This window comes from Anopheles merus, chromosome 2L, assembly GCF_017562075.2.
Source record: "Anopheles merus strain MAF chromosome 2L, AmerM5.1, whole genome shotgun sequence".
In the NCBI taxonomy this organism is placed as follows: domain Eukaryota; kingdom Metazoa; phylum Arthropoda; class Insecta; order Diptera; family Culicidae; genus Anopheles; species Anopheles merus.
The window spans coordinates 44,542,114-44,560,553 of NC_054083.1; the positions used below are offsets into that span (position 1 = coordinate 44,542,114).

At 47.3% G+C, this 18,440-nt stretch overlaps 3 protein-coding genes across 3 annotated transcripts; 1 reads left to right on the plus strand and 2 right to left on the minus strand.

The window, feature by feature from the left end:
- Window positions 1-203: 203 nt before the first annotated feature.
- On the plus strand, window positions 204-1,709 carry LOC121592884 (glutamic acid-rich protein-like). The gene is made up of 2 exons (XM_041914747.1): window positions 204-590; window positions 669-1,709. Exons 1-2 carry the CDS (start codon window positions 375-377, stop codon window positions 894-896), a joined length of 444 nt encoding a protein of 147 aa, XP_041770681.1. The 5' UTR covers window positions 204-374; the 3' UTR covers window positions 897-1,709.
- Window positions 1,710-2,367: 658 nt separating this feature from the next.
- On the minus strand, window positions 2,368-11,188 carry LOC121592883 (sphingomyelin synthase-related 1-like). Its single transcript, XM_041914746.1, has 6 exons — window positions 9,641-11,188; window positions 4,985-5,189; window positions 4,704-4,844; window positions 4,352-4,509; window positions 4,081-4,247; window positions 2,368-3,974 (listed from the first exon to the last, which is right to left on the minus strand). Exons 1-6 carry the CDS (start codon window positions 10,374-10,376, stop codon window positions 3,288-3,290), a joined length of 2,094 nt encoding a protein of 697 aa, XP_041770680.1. The 5' UTR covers window positions 10,377-11,188; the 3' UTR covers window positions 2,368-3,287.
- A 546-nt stretch (window positions 11,189-11,734) lies between these two features.
- On the minus strand, window positions 11,735-18,401 carry LOC121592097 (coiled-coil domain-containing protein 6). The gene is made up of 5 exons (XM_041913386.1): window positions 18,006-18,401; window positions 16,724-16,848; window positions 16,554-16,644; window positions 15,836-16,269; window positions 11,735-15,751 (listed from the first exon to the last, which is right to left on the minus strand). The coding sequence occupies exons 2-5, from the start codon at window positions 16,837-16,839 to the stop codon at window positions 15,079-15,081; spliced, it is 1,314 nt and encodes a 437-aa protein (XP_041769320.1). The 5' UTR covers window positions 16,840-16,848; window positions 18,006-18,401; the 3' UTR covers window positions 11,735-15,078.
- Window positions 18,402-18,440: the final 39 nt, after the last annotated feature.

The window sequence follows — 18,440 nt, forward strand, 5'->3', positions numbered from 1 at the left end:
CCGTTTCTTTTTACCCTTTTTGCACAATGGTGTTGCAAAAGATGGAAAATAGTTTTAAGATTTTATGATGTTGAAAATGAATTCATTATTCATTCATCATTATTATGTAATTGGCCATATTAATTATAAAAAAAAAGTTGCATTCCGAGAGACACCCTGTACGTGTGGCCAAGACCTGCTGTTGGGAATTTGAATATACACAAACAACAACGCCATTACCAAACGGCTGTAATGATATCAGAACTCATCAGGTCTCAGCATCGATAAAAGCACCGTTTCTAAATTTTGTTGCATCTCTTTCGAGAGTTTGCAATCCACAGTGCGTTGGAGAGTCACTTGCGTACACAAGCCAAATCAAAAGAGGATCTTTAGCAATGTTTGATAACCTTTGCCAAGCACCTGCTAGTCCATGTTTTGAGTTCGCAGAAGAACAACTAGAACATGGGGATTTTATTGACGACGTAGATGGAGAGTCAGAATCTGATTGGATTGTGCAAGAGCTGGAAGAGAGTGGTGAAGAATATGTATCCAACGAGGTGGATTGGAATGAAGACGTTAGCGTACATCAGGAAGAGGAGGAACAAGATGAGGTAGATTGGAACGATAGCAGCGTCTGGAGCATAAGCGAATGGAACATCAGCAGCATAATTTCTTACTATATTGTTCAGGATAGTGAGAGGAATGAGAGTAGTGAACAATGCCACGATCAAGATGTTGATGATGATTGTAACGTCAGTCATGTACGAAGTCAAGATCCTGATGAGGAAAACAATTGGAGCATGATCATCGAAAGATCACTCGATCAGGATCAGGATAATAATTTGAATAAGAGTAGTGAACAATGTCACGATACAGATGAGGATAACGGCTGGGATGTAAACCCCTTTGTGTCGTGATGGAAATGCTTCTACCGGCAGTGATACGGCCCGTCATTGCAACACGTCAAGATCCTAATGAAGGAATACAATTGGAGCATGATCAGCGAAATATCACACGATCAGGATCAGGATAATTATTGGAATGAGAGTATCGAATGTCACGATCGTGATGGGTATGCTGATTGTGACGTCAGCAATGTACGATGTCAAGATGACTAATGAGGAAAACAATAGGAGCATGATCAGCGAAAAATCATAAGATCAGAATCAGGATAACAATATGAATGAGAGTAGCGAACAAGAAGAGGATAACGGCTGGAATGTTAGCATTGTAAAATGTCAAGATATTGATGAGGAATATGTATAACGATGGAAATGAATTAATAAATCTATGATACAAATCAAGATTCGAAAGCACAGAGCTTCACGGAGAGGGATGAACGTTAGAGCGGAGGTGATGAAGGTTCTACGCATTAATAGAATGAACACGTGCAGGAGGGATGATCAAATGTCCATAAGAAAATGTCGGAAAATTGGAAGAGTGGATTGTGGTGGGTATTTTAAGGAATTTGAGGAAGAATGAACCTTCTTTATGACACCTGACACTGAATGTGAAACACATCGGACGGAGCACACAGTATCGATTCTTCGTCGGAGCAGTACCAGTACACGTGAAAAGGATAAATAGTTACATAAATCTAAACATTCCTTACCAACCTTCTATAAATTTGATGAAATACAAACTGCACTTCTGAAAGATTAGGTGAAATAAAATCAGCATTTAAAAATGATGTAAAATTCGGATTAAATGCGGATTAGAAATACTATTCCACTAAAGCTTTCTCTTCAATTAGTCAAATATTTGAAGCAACTGTATTTCTTATTTTCTTCTCGATTCGTTGGAAAATCTACTCGTTAAACAATCTCTCTCGACTTTTCCTCCTTCTGCTCGACGACTGCATCTGCCCGCACGAGAAAAGATGGAGTATTTTTATAAAAGGTTTATACTATTCCTGATTCCTGAAGTGCCATTACAAGCTCCTATTGCTTTCGTAAGTTGAGTGGTGTGTGTGTGCGTTTGCTGAATTCATTCACGGTAAGTAAAGTATGAATAAGTTTTAGCAGAAGTTGGAATATGTGTAAATGAGCAGGGAAGAGTTAGGGGGGAAAAACAAATCGTTTCCCTTCTTTTCTTTTTTTTCGTTTGTAAATTACAATTTTGGCATCGTTCTTGTTCAGCCTCTGCTTAAATCGGAAATATGTGGAAATTTCTAAACGTTTCCTTCTGCTGCTCCGCAATAAGTAAAGCCTAAGGGAAGAGCTTGGCTATCCATGGTTTAGATCACATTACGCATTACCGAATTACTGATGGTGCAACAGGCTGCAGCATGAAAAGTTGTGTCAGACGGAATAAGTTCTTATCATACTACCTAAAGAAGGGATGGACGCTGAAGAAAAGCAGCGAACTATTACTTCTGTTCTGTGTTATATATCAGTGCCCAATCGCACTCGACTCTCGACTAGTATTACACCGGTTGATAGCTTCCCATTTTGCCTTAATTCATACCCAATAATGCTGCACTGGACTTGAGAAGTTGTTAAAGTATCTAGCTTTTGTTAACGGTCTAACGCAACGCTCTCTCTGTCTTGTTACACCAAACCACATTTCGACGGTACTATGTTTGATTTCTTAGTTGTTTGCCGCTAGCGGACGCAAGTAGATGTAAAAGTAATACATTTTTAATCCTAAAACAAACAAACAAAAAAACACTTCCACACTTAAATCAACCTGCGGAATGACAATAAATAAGAGCGAACTGGTGACAACATGGAAACATGAGGATTTAACTACGAGGATGAAGATAAAACCGCGCACGCGAAAGAAACGGCTAACATTCACGAAAATCAACGGGCAATGGCTGACGGCATTACTATCTGATAAAAAAAAAAACAATATCACAAGCAGTTTCCAGTTCTCTCTGTTACGAACGAACCACACCTTGTTGCGGGGCTCCTATTTGATCGTTTGTACGAAAAATCCGTTCGGGAATAGGATTTTTCACATGTCAACACTTGCTCGGTGGCTGGTTAACAACGTTACATACTGTTGGCCTTTTCCTCACATCTATAACAGCAGTTTATGCGCAACCAATGATAGATATAACAGCAAACGAAGTACACAACATTACAGACTATAGTATGCATCCGTTTCTTCCCTCACTACGACAAGCCCGGAGTAATGCAACGAATAAACGATGTCTTTAGTGTAACCCCTGATAATTAAATTAAATTAATAGTAACTACCGTGGAGGGAAAGCTCCCACCACATATAGGAAGCTTTCAGAAAAGCCTCTTCATCGCAAAAGTAAAGCGATCTCGATTGTAGTAACACAGCACTGCTACGAAGCACTACAGCTCCTTCTTCTTGGTGTTGTCCTTTGGTCCACTCGCCTCACTCCCAGTCCCATTGCCATTGCTTACCGCGGCGGCCGAAGGCAGATGGTAGTTGTTAATGTTGTTATTATTGTTATTATTGTTGTTCAGCTTCAAAGATTCGTTCACACTTTTCGGCAGCGTCGCGTTAATGTTGCCGAACGATTTACGCTTCAAGCTGGCCACGTCCACGTCCGCGCCGATGATGTTGTTACACTTGACGGGCTTGCGTTCCGGCGTACGGTTGCTGCCGGTGTTGTTCGGTTGTGCCGCACTGTCGAGATTGTTCGGCAGCTGTGTAGCTTTCGGTTCCACCGCGCCGCCGCCTTTGCCCCCGTTGCCGGCTAGGTCCGTCTCATCGCCGGCACTGGACGATGCTGGTGGTTGCGCACGGCCTTGCTGCTTCTGCTGCAGGTGCAGGTGCTGCAGCAGTACCACCTTCGTCCTCAGCACGCCGGCCGGCCCGTCGATGTTGGTGATCCAGAACCGGCGGGCGGTGAGCATGCACACGTCCTTCACGTACAGCACGCAGGCAAAGATCTTGTACACCACGCCGTACACCGTGTCGTACTCGTTCGGGATGATACCGTCGACCGAGCTTTCGAAGTAGCTGAACATGGGAAACCATATGCGTGTACGGTTGGAATCGTGCGACATGAGGGCCTGTGGGGCGGTAAAAACAAAATGAGGGGAAAAAAAAACAATTCATCAATACGATTTATCATCAACACAACCGAACCGCACCGCAACAACAAATAAAAGCACTTGCCTGATTGTTAGCTAACGTGTGATAGTACAGAAATAGTCGCGAGGTTATGTAGAACGCCACGAACACGTCGATTGAGTAATGTTCGTGGGCGGCCAGTATGAAGAAGATGCCAAACATGTTCAGCAGCCAGGTGAGCGTGTGCAGGAAGTACAGGTTCCGGGGCGTATCTATTTTCGGAAAGAATCGAATTATTAGAACAGCGCGCACATGGATCGACCAATTACCCAACACACGGCATGGCATGGCAGGCGTGCGTGTCGACCAGACGTACATTCGGTAATGAAGAAGTTGAGCAGCGTGAGGGCGACGGTGTGGCCGCTAAACATGTAGTCACCGCATGTGCGGACGCCCTGTATGGACATGCCGAGCCCGCTCCAGATGGTGTAGGCACGGCTGATTCGCAGATAGATCATTTCCGTTATGCGCACGCTGGAGAAGGGAGAGAGAGAGAGATACAGAGCGAATAGAATAGAATTAAATTGAACGAGAATGTTCGTTTTAAACTTCTAAAAGAAAGGGGAATTCTAAGCGAGAAATTCTTCACAGACAGTTTCTAAGCCCATCACACAGGATGAATAATTAATCAACACGCCCTGGAAGTTCTTTCCCCCCTCTCAACTCACTTGCTGTCGTCGAACTTGTGATCGTGCGGCGTACATTCCAGATGGGTTCCCGGTACGCTCAAGGACGTAATCAGCATCGTTACGCAGCGCAGCAGAAACACGGTACCAGCCAGGGCGAAGAACCGGCGCAACAGCACCATCCTACCAGCAGGGGAGAAAGGAAGCGAGTACACAAGGATGACAAAAATCAATTTCCATTTCCCACTGTTTGCATAACCTCAACCACCGCCACCACAAGGTCACACACACACGCACACAGCTGACGCCGGCTGTCTACTTACCGGTGCTTGTGCACTACCAGTACGCATATCCAGATGCAGAACAGTATCGTGCCGGTTACCTCGCACATGTGGAAGGCCCACGGTATGTGCGGCACATTGTCCAGGAAGATGTCCGGCAGGGGCGGATATTTCTTCATGTCCGGCACCCGCTCGTGCACCACCACCATCACGAACGCGGTGATCCAGGTAACGAGAAAGGCGTATCCTGCAAACGGGGGCGGGAAGAAAAAGGAGTAAATTAAAAATACGGCATGAGCTCTTGCGGGATAAATCATTGGCCACGGGGTTCACGAGATGTTTGTAGCTGTAGGTCTGAAAGCGGGTGAAAGTGGACGCAAGACCATGCAATTATTGCACACACACACACACAAAAACTGTTGGAAGAAGAGGTATGTACCTGTGCCACTGAGGCACCTCTCGGTTGAGTCACATCCGAAAGTGTTTGGGGCGTTTTTGTTACAATCTTTTCCCCCATTTTGTCTCTTTTCTCTACGTCATAAGTGGAAGGAAATGTTCAACGCACAAGAGTCGTTGTTTTACACAACGAATAATTTTATTATTATCGCCATCTCTGGCCTTCCCAACTGAACCGTCGGTACAGTGACGGCGGTTATGCAATGCATGTCCGTCGGAGCAAAAACGGTGGCTCTTATGCGTCTCGGTCCTTTGCAAATGCAAGATGAGACGAACGGTTGCGAATTAGATATGTTTTCGGGGATGATTGCTTGCTTCCACGAACTGAAAACATAACAAGGGGTGTTTTTTTCTGTTTCACCTTGTTAAGCTTGAAGTGGATAGGATGGCATGTTGTAGATTTTATGTTAACACATTGCCCTTTTTTCCGGGAAAGACATGCTCGGAGAAGGCGATTTCATAGTTCTTTTTTGTCATTGAAATTAAAAATTCTCGCACACCGCTTTTCTGCTTAACCCGATTAACAAGGCACAAGATTACAATCGAAATTTGCCTCATGAACTTTACGGTGCCTGTCACGGACGACAAAGCATCGAGACGGCGGCTTATCAATCTTACAGCAAGAAAAAACCGAGCCAGACAAAGCATTCTGCCTGCGCTAATCCCTTGGGTAAGAAGCCGGGTGTACGCGATGGTTTGCGATAAAACAAAACACAAAGATTTCCCGCCGTTAAAGACCGTGACACCGCGACGACGGCGACGGCAACGACCATTCCATGTGCGCGTGAATAAACTGGAAATATCATGATCCCACACAAACACACACACACAGTCACTGGTGGTGACCGAGTCGATGGATTTCCTTTGCCTCAAACAACGCCAAGCAATCATTATCTTATCGCGCGTGCTTTCTTCCGCCTCTCAGCCGAAGGGAGAAGAAGCATTACTCATAACAGCAGCCGGTAACAGCGGCACATCTCGTGTTAGACATCGAACAAAGCGTGTGCCTTACCACACTATTGGTTTGGACTTTGGAACGGGCACTCGACGCGGGTGGCCACGCGTCCTCAGAATTCGCGATTCTGTGCTGTGAAGTGTGCTTTAACATCGCTGACGTCTTATGCTAGCCACCACCGTGTGTCGTATCTTCCTTTTACACTTTGAAATTCATTCGGGGTGGCCAGTGAGGCTATTTTCGAACCTCCTCAACTCGCTGTAAGTACCTCGTACTGTTGCACACACAAGCACGACACGTTCATTGGCAATCGATAGACGATGATAGCGAGAGCAGGCGGGCCCGACGGGTGCGCGCATTTGTTTACAACAATTGCATTCCTTCGGACATTTCGTATTGATGATGATGGTGTGTGTGTGTGTGTTTCTGCCAATACAATTGTAGCTCGTGTGTTCCATTTTCTTCAAACCATCTCAAGGCGCAATCTGCTGATATAAACATTTGATTAAGCTCGCAACGACGCAAACACACAATCACAGGGAAATGGGGTAGAGAGAGGAGTAATGTTTTCTATACCACCGAACCGATCAAAACCGATCCGTCACTCTTGGTCAGCCGTCCATTTGGGTGGCATCGGGAAGGTAAATAAATATGTAACCCTGTCCACGCCACCCGTTCAAGCACTAATGCGCACAGCATACTAGACCGTCTTTGAGCGGCGAATTAAGGTCGTCACGACAATCGCGCAGCGTCATTCGGCGGTGTGTCCTAAGTAGGCGGCGATTGAACACCAATCGGGCTTGGGACGAGCGGCCGCGGCCCTGGGGCAATCGTCGTACGAAGCGGGCACGTGAGCAAAATTAATAAAGATGCTCCCTAAACACAAAAAAGCGCACGCCGCTGAGTGATCGTTTTGCAGCAATCCGTTCCAGATGCGCTGCTGCTGACGCTTATCGGAGCGCGAAGGTTTTTGGCAATCGATTAACGAGGAAGCTTTTTAAGAAAAAGTTTTGCGCAGAACGTTAATTACATCTTTCTTTTTAAGCACGTGTACGCGCGTCATCGTGTTTCGGGAGACAGCGAGGGTCGTGCGTAGTTAATTGTTTCCCGCTTCATTTATCAACTAACCGGCCGAGGCCCGAGGCGTTGCTAATCTTGCACAGGTAATCCTTCCTTGGCGGTAATTAGAACACAAAACCAAACCGCAATCAGGTTTTGCGGGTTTTTTTGTTGTCTTCAAAAATCGGCAATTGACGCAAGCACAGGGATCTCGATAATTAACCAAAGAATATAGCGTGAATGCAAAGCTCTAGATGGTGACTTGGGTTTTGGCCATATTTTGTCAAGCAATCGATTTCTGAATGCTCGTTACAGGTAAATAGCGAACCAAAAACCTTCCAAAGTTCACTGAACGCATTTAATTTGCACATTGAAGCAAATAATCAACCAACAAAACGTTTGCATTTAGGTCTCTATTTTTGCGCTATCAGGCAAATTGCATAGTTGTACGCTCGATTGCACACACACACACACTCGATGGCTTTGTGTGGTGCAATAAATTCAACAAATAAAAATAAACAATTCAGCGCTTGTGCTTGTTGTTGCCTTCGATACCGGGGCCCGGATTATCGGCCCTGTGGCTCCGGCCGGTTGCCCCAATCGATTGGATTTCGATCAAATAACGCCTACCCACCTATCTACGACTAGCCATGTCAAGGTTTTGCTTAAGGGTGCATCGCATTTTTAATGATTTTTGGAATCGTAGCACCCTACGACCGGGCACAAGGTACAAGCGAAACGGTGTGCTTAGGTAGACAGGTTGAGCGATAAAGAGAAAGAGAGAGAGAGAGAGAGAGAGAGAGAGAGAGAGAGAGAGAGAGAGAAAAAGCGAGCTTATCATCCTGGGCAGAGGTCCAGTTGGTGGGGATGATGAGACTTGGGAGAAGAAGGGCGATAAGCAGAGTTCCCAAAATATCATGCCACTGACTCATTTTCTTGCTGGCTTCATATCTATTCTTATCGTTTCGTCCGAATGCGTTTGCTTTTTCCTCTTTCTCGACATTTCGAAACGGTAGCCGACCACTTTTTGGACCTTGAAATGCTACAAAATGCTTCGGTCCTTTTCCCCCGTAGACCGTATGCTACCCACGAGGTGCCGGAAATAGTCTCTAAACTCGCGACCTAAAGTGTCATTTTCCAACCACTTTGGTGCACTTGCGGTAGGCGCTGTACAGGGCGGTGGAGATTCCCTTCGATTGGACGCTTAAATAGAGCACCGTTTGTGCTCCGGACATCAGGGCATCACACCGCCGTGGTTCACACGGGCGTGCTGCTGCCGGAGAGGAAATTGAATTAGAGCCTTCAATTCGTTCGACTAATAGGTCGTACCGCTACCACCCTGTGTCCGTGGCGGGAGTGATCGTGCCGCACATCCAAGTAGCGCACACGCGTGCAACGTGGTCAGAAAGTCTGTCTTCCCTTATTTCCCTTTTGAAAAATGCTCCGTACGATGGAGGGCATGGGCTACTGCGCAACGGAAAAAAAAACAAAATACAAGCAAAAGGGGAAACATTGCAGCGCCCTCTTCCAATTAAGTTTCATTCTCTCTCATGTACTTTTCTTCCTTTGCATGCGAAATAAAAAGGGAATTGCACGCACCCGCAACCCTCCTCTTCGGCCAATTGGATTTAATGCAGCTATTGACCGTATCGACTGTGCTAGCGGTGGGAGCGTATTCGGAATCAATTCCGGAGCCGATTCTGATGCTGAAATCGATTCCAATTCCGGAACCAATTCCGGTGTTGACTCTGGGGCCGATTCCGGAGTTGACTCTGGAGCCGATTGCGGAGTTGACTTTTGGGCCGATTCCGGAGTTGACTCTGGAGCCGATTCCGGAGTTGATTCAGGAGTTGACTCTTGAATTGAAATAAGATGTTTCACAAGCGAAATCAGTCCGGAAATCTCCATGAGAATAGATCGTTTACAAGTAAATTTTGATTCTTTGCGGCTATCAATACGTACCATCATTGGATCCAAACAACTATTCTTATGGAGATGCCGAATCCGATCCCGATTTCAAAGCCGATTCTGATTTCGGAGCAGCTTCCAATTCCGGAGCCGATTCCGGAACCAATTCCGGAGCAGATTCCAATTCCAGAGCCGATTCCGGAATCGATTCCGGAAACTGATTCCAGAAAACGTTGGAGCTAGCCGAACTTGATTCCGACAAAAACTTCATTTTTCCCATCACTAGACTGTACCCTTCTTCCCCCTCCCCATGTACGTACCTAAACTTATCATGGTTTTGAAAAATTCCGGCTGAATGCACGTAGCGCACCCGTCGATGGACATTGGCGGGGAGATGCGCTCCAGGTCGCTGTAGCTGTACCCGACCGAACCGTAGCTGGTGCCCATGCTGGACAGCAGCGAGGCGGCGGCATGGTGATGATGGTGCTGCGACGCATGATGATGCTGATGTGGATGCTGATGTGGATGATGATGGGGCGTCCCCATGCCAGCATGCTGCTGCTGCTGATGATGCATCGGATGATGGTGTCCGACGGAGGAGGCGATATCGTTCATACTGTAGTCGGGCGTCCACAGGCCCGCCAAACCGAGCGGGCCCGTCGTGGCCAAATGTTGCCGCTGCAGGAGCCGCGTGGCAAACCAGAAGCGCTTAATGTCGCCAAAGCGCAGCGGCGAGGCACAGTGTTGCGGTAGATCGTGCACATCCTGTTCGGTAATCGCGAGCAGACAGCGCCCATCGATGTCCTCCCGGGCGATCCACTCGATGATGCACCGCGACAGGCCCTCCTTCCGCGCCCATTCGCTTACGTTTTCGCAACTCCAGCCGAGCACGCCGTGAGCGGTGGTGGTGGTGGTGGTGGGGTTGGTGTGAGTGTGCTGCTGGTCCGCCGGCATGGTTGCTGTGGTGGAGCTATTTTCTGGCGGTATGTTGCTAGTGGTCGCATTCAAATTCTTCAACAGTTGCCCAATCTCGTATGCATATTTTTGTGATGACATCGAACCGCATACAAACACACACACACACACGCAGAGACACGCGTCACGTTCGCGGCCGTGGAAGTAGGTTAATTTCACTTTTTCTCTCCCTCTCACACCAGCACACTACTCTTGCGTACTCACGTCACGTTTTCTCACACACTTCCGCAGGTGCTGTTTGTCGCGTGAGGAGGACAATTTTCGGACAGGGGAATGTGCTTCCCATACGACACACCGTGGGGACACACGGCTCTGTGTTGACAATCACTCGGACACCATCCGGGACACAATCACACGCGGTATTCGTCACCGCCTGCCAGTGCCACGCGCAGCATCCAAGCAAACACGCCACACAACAACGCAGTCACCTGGCAACGGGGAATGTCCGCAGTTGGGTGGTTTTTCACACTCCCATCCCCGTCCTTTGTTGCTGAAGCACGTTTTATCTGCAGTTGTGAAAAGGGGAGAAGAAGCAAAAATACTCCCACCGACAACACACGTACTCGTTTTCTTTCCGCAAACAATTCGGTACCGCTAATGCTGAGGAGCTAAACTTTGCGGGCGAAAATTCGTAAACTTTTTCACACTTTTCACCCAGGTTTTCCCCCGCGAACGTTGCAAAAAATGCTTCCCTCAACGTTCTTTCGTTCTTCTTCACCACAATCCCGGAGCGCACACCCGGGATAAGCACTTCCTTCTACTGCGCGACCAATCGTTGGAACGAACTAACTGCGCGAGCGGAAGATGTTTTATATTTGCACTGATTTACGTGAATGAGCTCCGCGAGCCGTGCGAGAAATAATCACAATACCCAGCCCACAGAGGCACGTACTGTAGTGGGGATGTTTTCGCATGTATGTTTGTTTTTCTTTTCGTGTCTTGTCACGCACGTCTATGGAGCATGGTTCACTTCTCCCGAATACAGTAGAGTCTGGACAGTTGGGCGGAGATAAAAGTTTTTAATAAATAAGTTTATCTTTTTGATGATTTTTAAAGAGTAAAACATACTTTAAAGGAGTAATATTTAGTACGTAATGCTCTTTTTAATGATGTGCCGTTTAAAATACAATTTATTAGCCAATTGTGCAGTTGCACCACATGCAGAAGCCTTGCTGCTCTTTAAGGGTATCAAAGGCGCTTTAATGCAGCTTTAAAACATATGAATAATGAAATGCGTTATAAATAGAATTGGAAAAAAACGAACGATCCACAATGGCTTCGTTAACGATATTTTATCCTGTTTTAAGTCGTTTTTCCATGCTGAAGCTGGTTTAAGGCAATTGCTGCAATTGCTGATGCGTCGCCCGGTATGCACAGTTCTAATATTAATCCGTTTCGGCGACCCGAGCCCAAAGAAAATCAACGCAAAGCGCAAATTATTTACCATTATTTATTTTTCATTCGTCTTGTTGCAGTTTTGGAAAATAATATATCAATACATGTCATAATATAATAAGGATAATGTAATAATAAAGATAAGAATGGTTACACAGTAAGCTGCTTTCTTAATATAATGTAGAAATTCTGCGCCCATTGCGCCCCGATCGATCCCTGCTTATATGCCTGGTTTTGCTCGCTTGTTAAGAGAAGTGGGGCACACGCACCGGTGGCAAAATTCAAACCAAATATCCTTCCCATACCAACGCACACACACACACATACACCATGTGCTTAATAACTTTTTCTCCGGAACGAGGATCGAAACATTACCCTTTTCCCCCCTACCTGACTGACGTGCGGTCCAGTGGTGTATGTCTTAGTTTCACGCTCACCTACACAGCGCGTGCAGGGTTCGCTTTTTTCACCACTTTTCCACCTTTACAGTGTACATAATTTTAACTTTAATTTTAATAGCTTTCCTCCACACAGGAATCACATTTATGGCCGAAACGATGCCGAACACAGTATGTACGCTTTTTACTCCCTCCTGTCTATCTTTATCTGTCTGTCTGGTTGCCTGGTATGTCCTTCAATCATGGTGGTAGCAGCCGGAGTGGGCACGCTCTACCTGACGAGTTTGATGATTATCGTTTCTCGCGCCTTCCAAAGAAAAACAGCCGCGTAAGCGTAAAAAAACAACGAGCGTTACGAGTTAATAAGGCAATAGAAGTTGGAAACAACAACGATCAGTCTGACTAAACGCAGGGATACTCGTTTCCCGGTATTGGTGGGATGGAGTAAACAGGTAAGTATAATGAATGATAATGCATCGAAAAAAAGGACAAATAAATCAATTATAATCAAACACCAGATCACACACACATACGCAAATAGAACAAGAAGAATATCTGATTAAGAAGTGTGTTAGCTAAACATGTCTTGTTTGATAGATATTTGTAAATAGTGTTTGCGTATGTAATTCTAGGTTTTCTTGCGTTACCATCATCATTAGATTGCATTTCATCCTAAACATACAGCAACCAGCTGCATTTACCTGCTGCGTGTTTGTCTATTTTTAATGCCCACCTTTGTTCTGCTAAATAATGTATCGGTTGTTACTCTCTCCCGTTTTTTGCCTCTCTGTCTCTATAATGTGCACTGACATACACACACACACACACACAGAACATTTACAATTTACACCCACGTTCATTGTTTTGATTGGACATTCAGCATTAGTAAGGATGGATCATGTACGATCCTTGCCGGGATGGGGGGATAAATTTCGCAGCTCCGGTTATCTATACTACGCAACACTAACGTGTAACAGCGGGCAACAACAGTTGATGTGAGAGAAAAAGGGAACTATTTTGAGTGTGTTTCGTGAATGTGGAGTGAGGGTTCTGTAGGGTTTGTTGAAATGCAGTCCTAATAGTTTTGCAACTTTTAGTATACACTCCCCTGACTAACTGACTGACTTTTGTTGACTATATCAGCCTAAGACGTTTGCTGTGTTTTATATGCTATGTTTGTGGGTTTTGTTTGCACTCCATTCATGGTGGTGCTGATGGGAACATCTATAATTCATTGACGTTGTTTCGTGTTTTTCTTTTCTGTTCTATTCGTTGGTTTTATCATAATTTCCCCTGCTTTATCCGTACTTCCCTACACTTCCATCGTGTAGCGTGTAGGATCGTGTGAAAGAGAGTCAGCGAATGCGGCGAGAGAAAGAGAGAGAGAGAGATAAACGGACGAAACACTTTTGTCAACTGGGTTCTGCTGAATAGTGGCTGCCTAAACGGCTGCTCACATTGAACGATTTTTCTATTCCTACCCTCTCTGTATCTCTTCTCACATTGAGCTCTGTGTTTAGTTTATGATGAAAATGAACGCACCAAACATAAAAAAATGGACTTTCACATATTCTTTTTATCCCATTCGTCTGTGCACGATGATAATGAATCCCGTTTCCTATCGGTTATGCTATAAGTACTTTTGCGTTACGTTTCCTTCAATGTTCTAGCTAGATGCTGGCTTTTTGTTTTCCCCCGCCAAACTCATCGAGAAACTATACTCCCCCCGCGTTAACCATTCACAAATTCGGTATATGTTGCTGGTTTCGTGCCATTCGATTGGGGCGACCCCCTCCGATAGGGTATAAATGATCCGATCATCATCCAACCGTTCTCCAACGCTTTATGACAACTAGTAACAGAACGAACGTGTTGGTTTTTTTTTTGCTTAAAATAATTCCACTACTATTATCACTTCGAAATTCCCATTCCAGTTCCAAAAGTATCGCTTCTGCGCTGCTCAAGTTCGCTTTTAAATTCCTTTTGCTCCTTTTCCGTTCTGTCTTTAGCTAGATTAGCTACTCTGAAGCACATGTTGAGTGCGCTCGCACATTCACCTGTTTCATCGTTAGACACAAACCTCCACAAACACTCTCTTTTGCTCTCTCTCTCTCTGTCTGTCTCTTTCATTTTCATCGTACGCGATACGGCGCCAAGAAGTGGTTCCTTAGCGAGCGAGGAACATTTTCCATCCTGTATGAATGCGAACAACTTGCGTTTACTGCTTCTAGTGTTCTCTAACAATAATTAGTATCCGAAATATTACGTGTTTTTAATCCTTTTTTGTATGTCCTTGTTGCTTTTCCTTACTCCCGAACTAGCTCTCTCTCTCTCTTGCACACCCAACCGAACCCACCAACAGCTGTCCGTTACGAACTGTTTGCCGAACTGAATGATTTTTTCTATAAATTACCTCCAAAAAAAACCCAAAATCTAAACCACAAAATAAAAGTATAAGAATATAAAAAGCGTGAACGAGTTATACATTCACTCTGCATAAGATCGTGCATTGGAGGGGTTTCTTCTTCTTTTTCTGCTGCTACTGCTGCTGCTGGGTTGTGTGCCGCGATCGCTAACTTCTAACTGATCTTTATCCGCTTTGGAAAAGCGTGTATGCATATTTATATAGGCAGCGTTTTGTTTTACTGTCACCATTCCTCACGATACACGATCGTGGTATCGATTAGCGGCAAACGGGTTTTAAGAGGAAAAGCGTATGGTTACACATCGGACACGGTTCAGTCGTGTAGCAGCGCACCCCTGTAACGACGCTGCTGCTATGACGACGATCGGCGTTTGAAGGACGAAAAAGCTAAGCTTCAGTAGTTTCAAGTGTGCTTCCTATATCCGCACACGGTGCACCGGGGGCTGTTGGGCTTCCCCGGCTTACGATAAAAAGGGAGAGGGAAAGAACGGGCCGCTGCTGCTGCTGCTGCTGCTACCAACCTGGTTCTCTATCCTGCGCGCGAGCCACACAGTCGCATGACACTTTAATCCTTGCACATCGAGGTATCCATTGGGCTGGCCGGTTGCACGAAGGACGTATTGCCGGTGAACGAGATATTACTGCTAGTGTTGTTCGAGGCGGACGAACCGATGCTACTGTTGAGCGAGCCGGCACCAACGCCGCCGCCGCCGCCGGTGCTGCCACCGCTTCCGCCACCGAGCAGTGGGAACAGATTGCCACCTCCACCGCCGGTGGAGTGATGCGAGGAAAGCACATTCGGTGCCGACGTGTTCAGTCCGTGCGGTATGGCCGGCTTGATAAACCGCTCACTGGCCCGCCGGCTCACCAGCTGCCCGCACGTGATGCAGCGCGTCAGCCCGCCCGGGCTGATCGGGCGCTGGCTGGCCAGTGCCGATACGTTCTCATTGAACAGCCGCTCGTCCTCGAACTCGAGCGACGATTCCGACTCGGACAGGTGCCGGGAGAGGGCTTCGCGGCGTTCCACCTCCTGCTGCAGCTTGCGCTGCAGACGCTTATTTTCATCGCGTATGCACTTCTCCTCGTGCGCAAACTGTTGCGTCTTTTCCTTGCTTTCCTTCTCGGCCGCCGCCAGGTTGCTGCGCAGCTGGTCCACCTCCGAGCGCAGGTTGGTGATGTGTGCGGTCAGCTGGGTGGCCGTGTCGTTGCCATTCTCGTTGCGATGATGGCTGATCTCTCTGTTTCGGGAGACATAAAGGCATGGGAATAGGTTTTTAAAAATGGAAGAAGGGAAACCATAAAAAAAAAAAGTTTGGCCATACTTTGGGCTGGTCGGGTCGGACACCGGCTGATCCAGCTTGATCTGCAGCGAGCGCTTTTCCGCCTCCAGCTTGTCCATGCGCTTCCACAGCTTGTTCACCAGCGCTTCCTGCTCCTGCTCGAGCGTGTTCTCCAGCTCGACCATCTCGCGCCGCAGCTGCTCGAGATGGTTCTGCTTGGCGGACGTTTCCGCCTCGAGCTTCTCGATCTTGCGCATCAGCTTGTTCACCAAACACTCCTGCTCCTGCTCGAGCGTTTGCTCCAGCTTGCACTTTTCCTGCCGCAGCTGGTCGAGCTTGCGGGACAGATCGTTCGTGAGGCACTCCTCCTCGCGCTCGTAATGGTGCGCCAGCGTTTCCTTCTCCTTCTTCAGCGCCTGTATTTTCTTGAGCAGCGTGTTCGAGATGTACTCCTCCTCCTGCTCCGCTTTCGCTTGCTGGGGGAGGGGAGGGAAAGTAACAAGAAGAAGAAGAAGAAGAAGAAGAAGCACGGAACGGGTGCGAGATAAGCGTAATGACAAACAAACTCTCCCGCTTCTGCCAACGCACATCCCTCCTTAATCGGAAATCAATGCATCAATGCATAGTTGACAAAGGGGGGGGGGGGGGGGGGGGGTGTGCATCATACAACGGAATCTATTGGCTTATACAACCCCCGCCTTTTGCCCCACCGCTCCAAGATGGCGTGACACGTAACGGGCGCGCTGCCGTGTTTACTTACGATGATAACTGACGCTTGGCGCAGGGCACGGTTCTCCTCCTGGATGACTTTTACACGAATTTTATACGTTTCCAGCTCTACCTTCAGCACCCTGAGCAAAGGATACAAACGAGATGCGTGATAAGCAAAAACCGGGACACACGGTGTGGTTAGTTTTCCGTTTCACTTACTTGTTCTGTTGCGTGAGACTTTCGATGCGCTTTTGCAGCTGCTCCCGCGACACCGGGCTCGGCGGGAGCATCGCTCCCCCGTCGAGTGAGCTCTCCGACTCACACGGACTGTCCATTTTGTTGGGCTGGAAGTAGGTGGAAGGTGGCAATGAAAACGCACATCAAGCAAAGGTGAGGAATCGGCTCGTGCGACAAAAAGGTACGATCGATAACGGGGATCCTTTCCTTGTGTGTGGAGGTCCCTGCCTTCCCACGCCACTTTCGAGAGGGACAGATAAGCAATCAAACCGGAACTATTATCGGCTCGTACGGCAAGAGGCGCACACGTTCCCGTGACTATCAGATAATCCCATGCCTTTCCCGGGTTCGTGCTAACAATGATGCATTTCCGATGATGATGATGATGATGCACTTAAAGGTGCTCCCTGCTTATTAGTCATATTTTTGGCAATCCACAAACACACGCACACACCCCCCATCGGTGAAAGGCTGCTGGTAGGGAACTGCAACAAGCACGAAGAGCCACCGAGGCGGGTAGGGCCACTCTTGCCACACATTAGAAAGTCACAAAACGGGGCTTGACAAATCAGGCAAATCCCTGACGAAGAGGCTTCCATTACTTCCGCCTTTACTTCGGCCTGCCCAACAAACAGCAATGATCAAAGTAGCCCTAGGTCCCACGAGCTGGGTGTTGCGAGGGGAGTGGACTTGCATTCCCCGAAACTGAAGCTCGAAATTAATTTACCTTTTTGGGTACCCCCTCCCCCTCCTTGTGTGGTGCAATCTGCCCTAATGCCTACACATACACCAATGCAGCAACAGAAGACGTGTATGCCACAACCGAACACCTCCCTCTCTCCTCTCTCTTTTTCCTCCACTTTCGAAGGAATTGCTACACCACCACCACCACCACCACCACCACTGCTGCCCCCTCCTTTCCCTTCCTGCCCCTTCAGTGTGGTATGGGAAAATATAAAATCGTAGCAACACCCATTGCCAACTCTTGCCCACAAAACAGCATGCAACAGAGCGATCTGCAACGGGGTGGAATTAGAGACAGCCCATGCCAACTTGACAGCGAAGGGTGGTCGAGGTAAGCAGCGGGGAGGAGTTTTTGCCCGTGCAGAGAAGCGAAGCCCCCGAAGCTCCGCCGATCCTCAACCGGAAGAGGGCTGCTACGGAATGGGTCTGGGCAGCGAAAAGGGTGATGAGTAGCAAAAACCAGCAGCAGCAGCAGTGGGATCACCACCACCACCTTTTTCCTGGGCTCCCTGGTACTTACATCCAACTTGGCTGAGGAACTCGGGCACCGTGCAACAAACCTTCACCGTCGAACTACACGCACGCACGCACGCACTGCACTGGCTATCTTTTTTCCCCCGTCCGGGCTGTATCGCACGCCGCCGCGTTGGTCCGGACCGGATGTAAGCTTTTGTTGAAATTTTATTGCACGAAATCACTTTTTTCCTCCTCCTCCTCCTGCTATGTTTGCCGATATTTTTCGTGCTTTCCTTTTCTTCGTTCTCGCCTTTTTGACAGCAGGCCGAATATTTATATCAAAAGTGTACGGGCGGGAGGTTCGCTCATGCAGGCTTTCGTCTCCCTCCCTTCTCCGCCCTTTTTAACTGTCGCACAGCGAAGGCGGTCCCTGTTTTTGAGCGATTAGTTCAACACAAAGGCGCGCTTTGGGAGGTTGTGCGGTGGAAAATCGGCACCG

What these genes read in the sequence shown, in the direction of transcription:
- LOC121592884 (XM_041914747.1), top strand. Translation starts at nt 375, where the DNA reads ATGTTTGATAACCTTTGCCAAGCACCTGCTAGTCCATGTTTTGAGTTC. An exon ending in AAGAGGAGGAACAAGATGAG is followed by an intron (nt 591 to 668) that starts GTAGATTGGAAC and finishes TATATTGTTCAG; the next exon opens with GATAGTGAGAGGAATGAGAG.
- LOC121592883 (XM_041914746.1), bottom strand. Translation starts at nt 10,376, where the DNA reads ATGTCATCACAAAAATATGCATACGAGATTGGGCAACTGTTGAAGAAT. An exon ending in CAACTTCTTCATTACCGAAT is followed by an intron (nt 4,248 to 4,351) that starts GTACGTCTGGTC and finishes TTCCGAAAATAG; the next exon opens with ATACGCCCCGGAACCTGTAC. An exon ending in ACACGTTAGCTAACAATCAG is followed by an intron (nt 3,975 to 4,080) that starts GCAAGTGCTTTT and finishes ACCGCCCCACAG; the next exon opens with GCCCTCATGTCGCACGATTC.
- LOC121592097 (XM_041913386.1), bottom strand. Translation starts at nt 16,839, where the DNA reads ATGGACAGTCCGTGTGAGTCGGAGAGCTCACTCGACGGGGGAGCGATG. An exon ending in AGTCTCACGCAACAGAACAA is followed by an intron (nt 16,645 to 16,723) that starts GTAAGTGAAACG and finishes TCCTTTGCTCAG; the next exon opens with GGTGCTGAAGGTAGAGCTGG. An exon ending in TCCGACCCGACCAGCCCAAA is followed by an intron (nt 15,752 to 15,835) that starts GTATGGCCAAAC and finishes CTCCCGAAACAG; the next exon opens with AGAGATCAGCCATCATCGCA.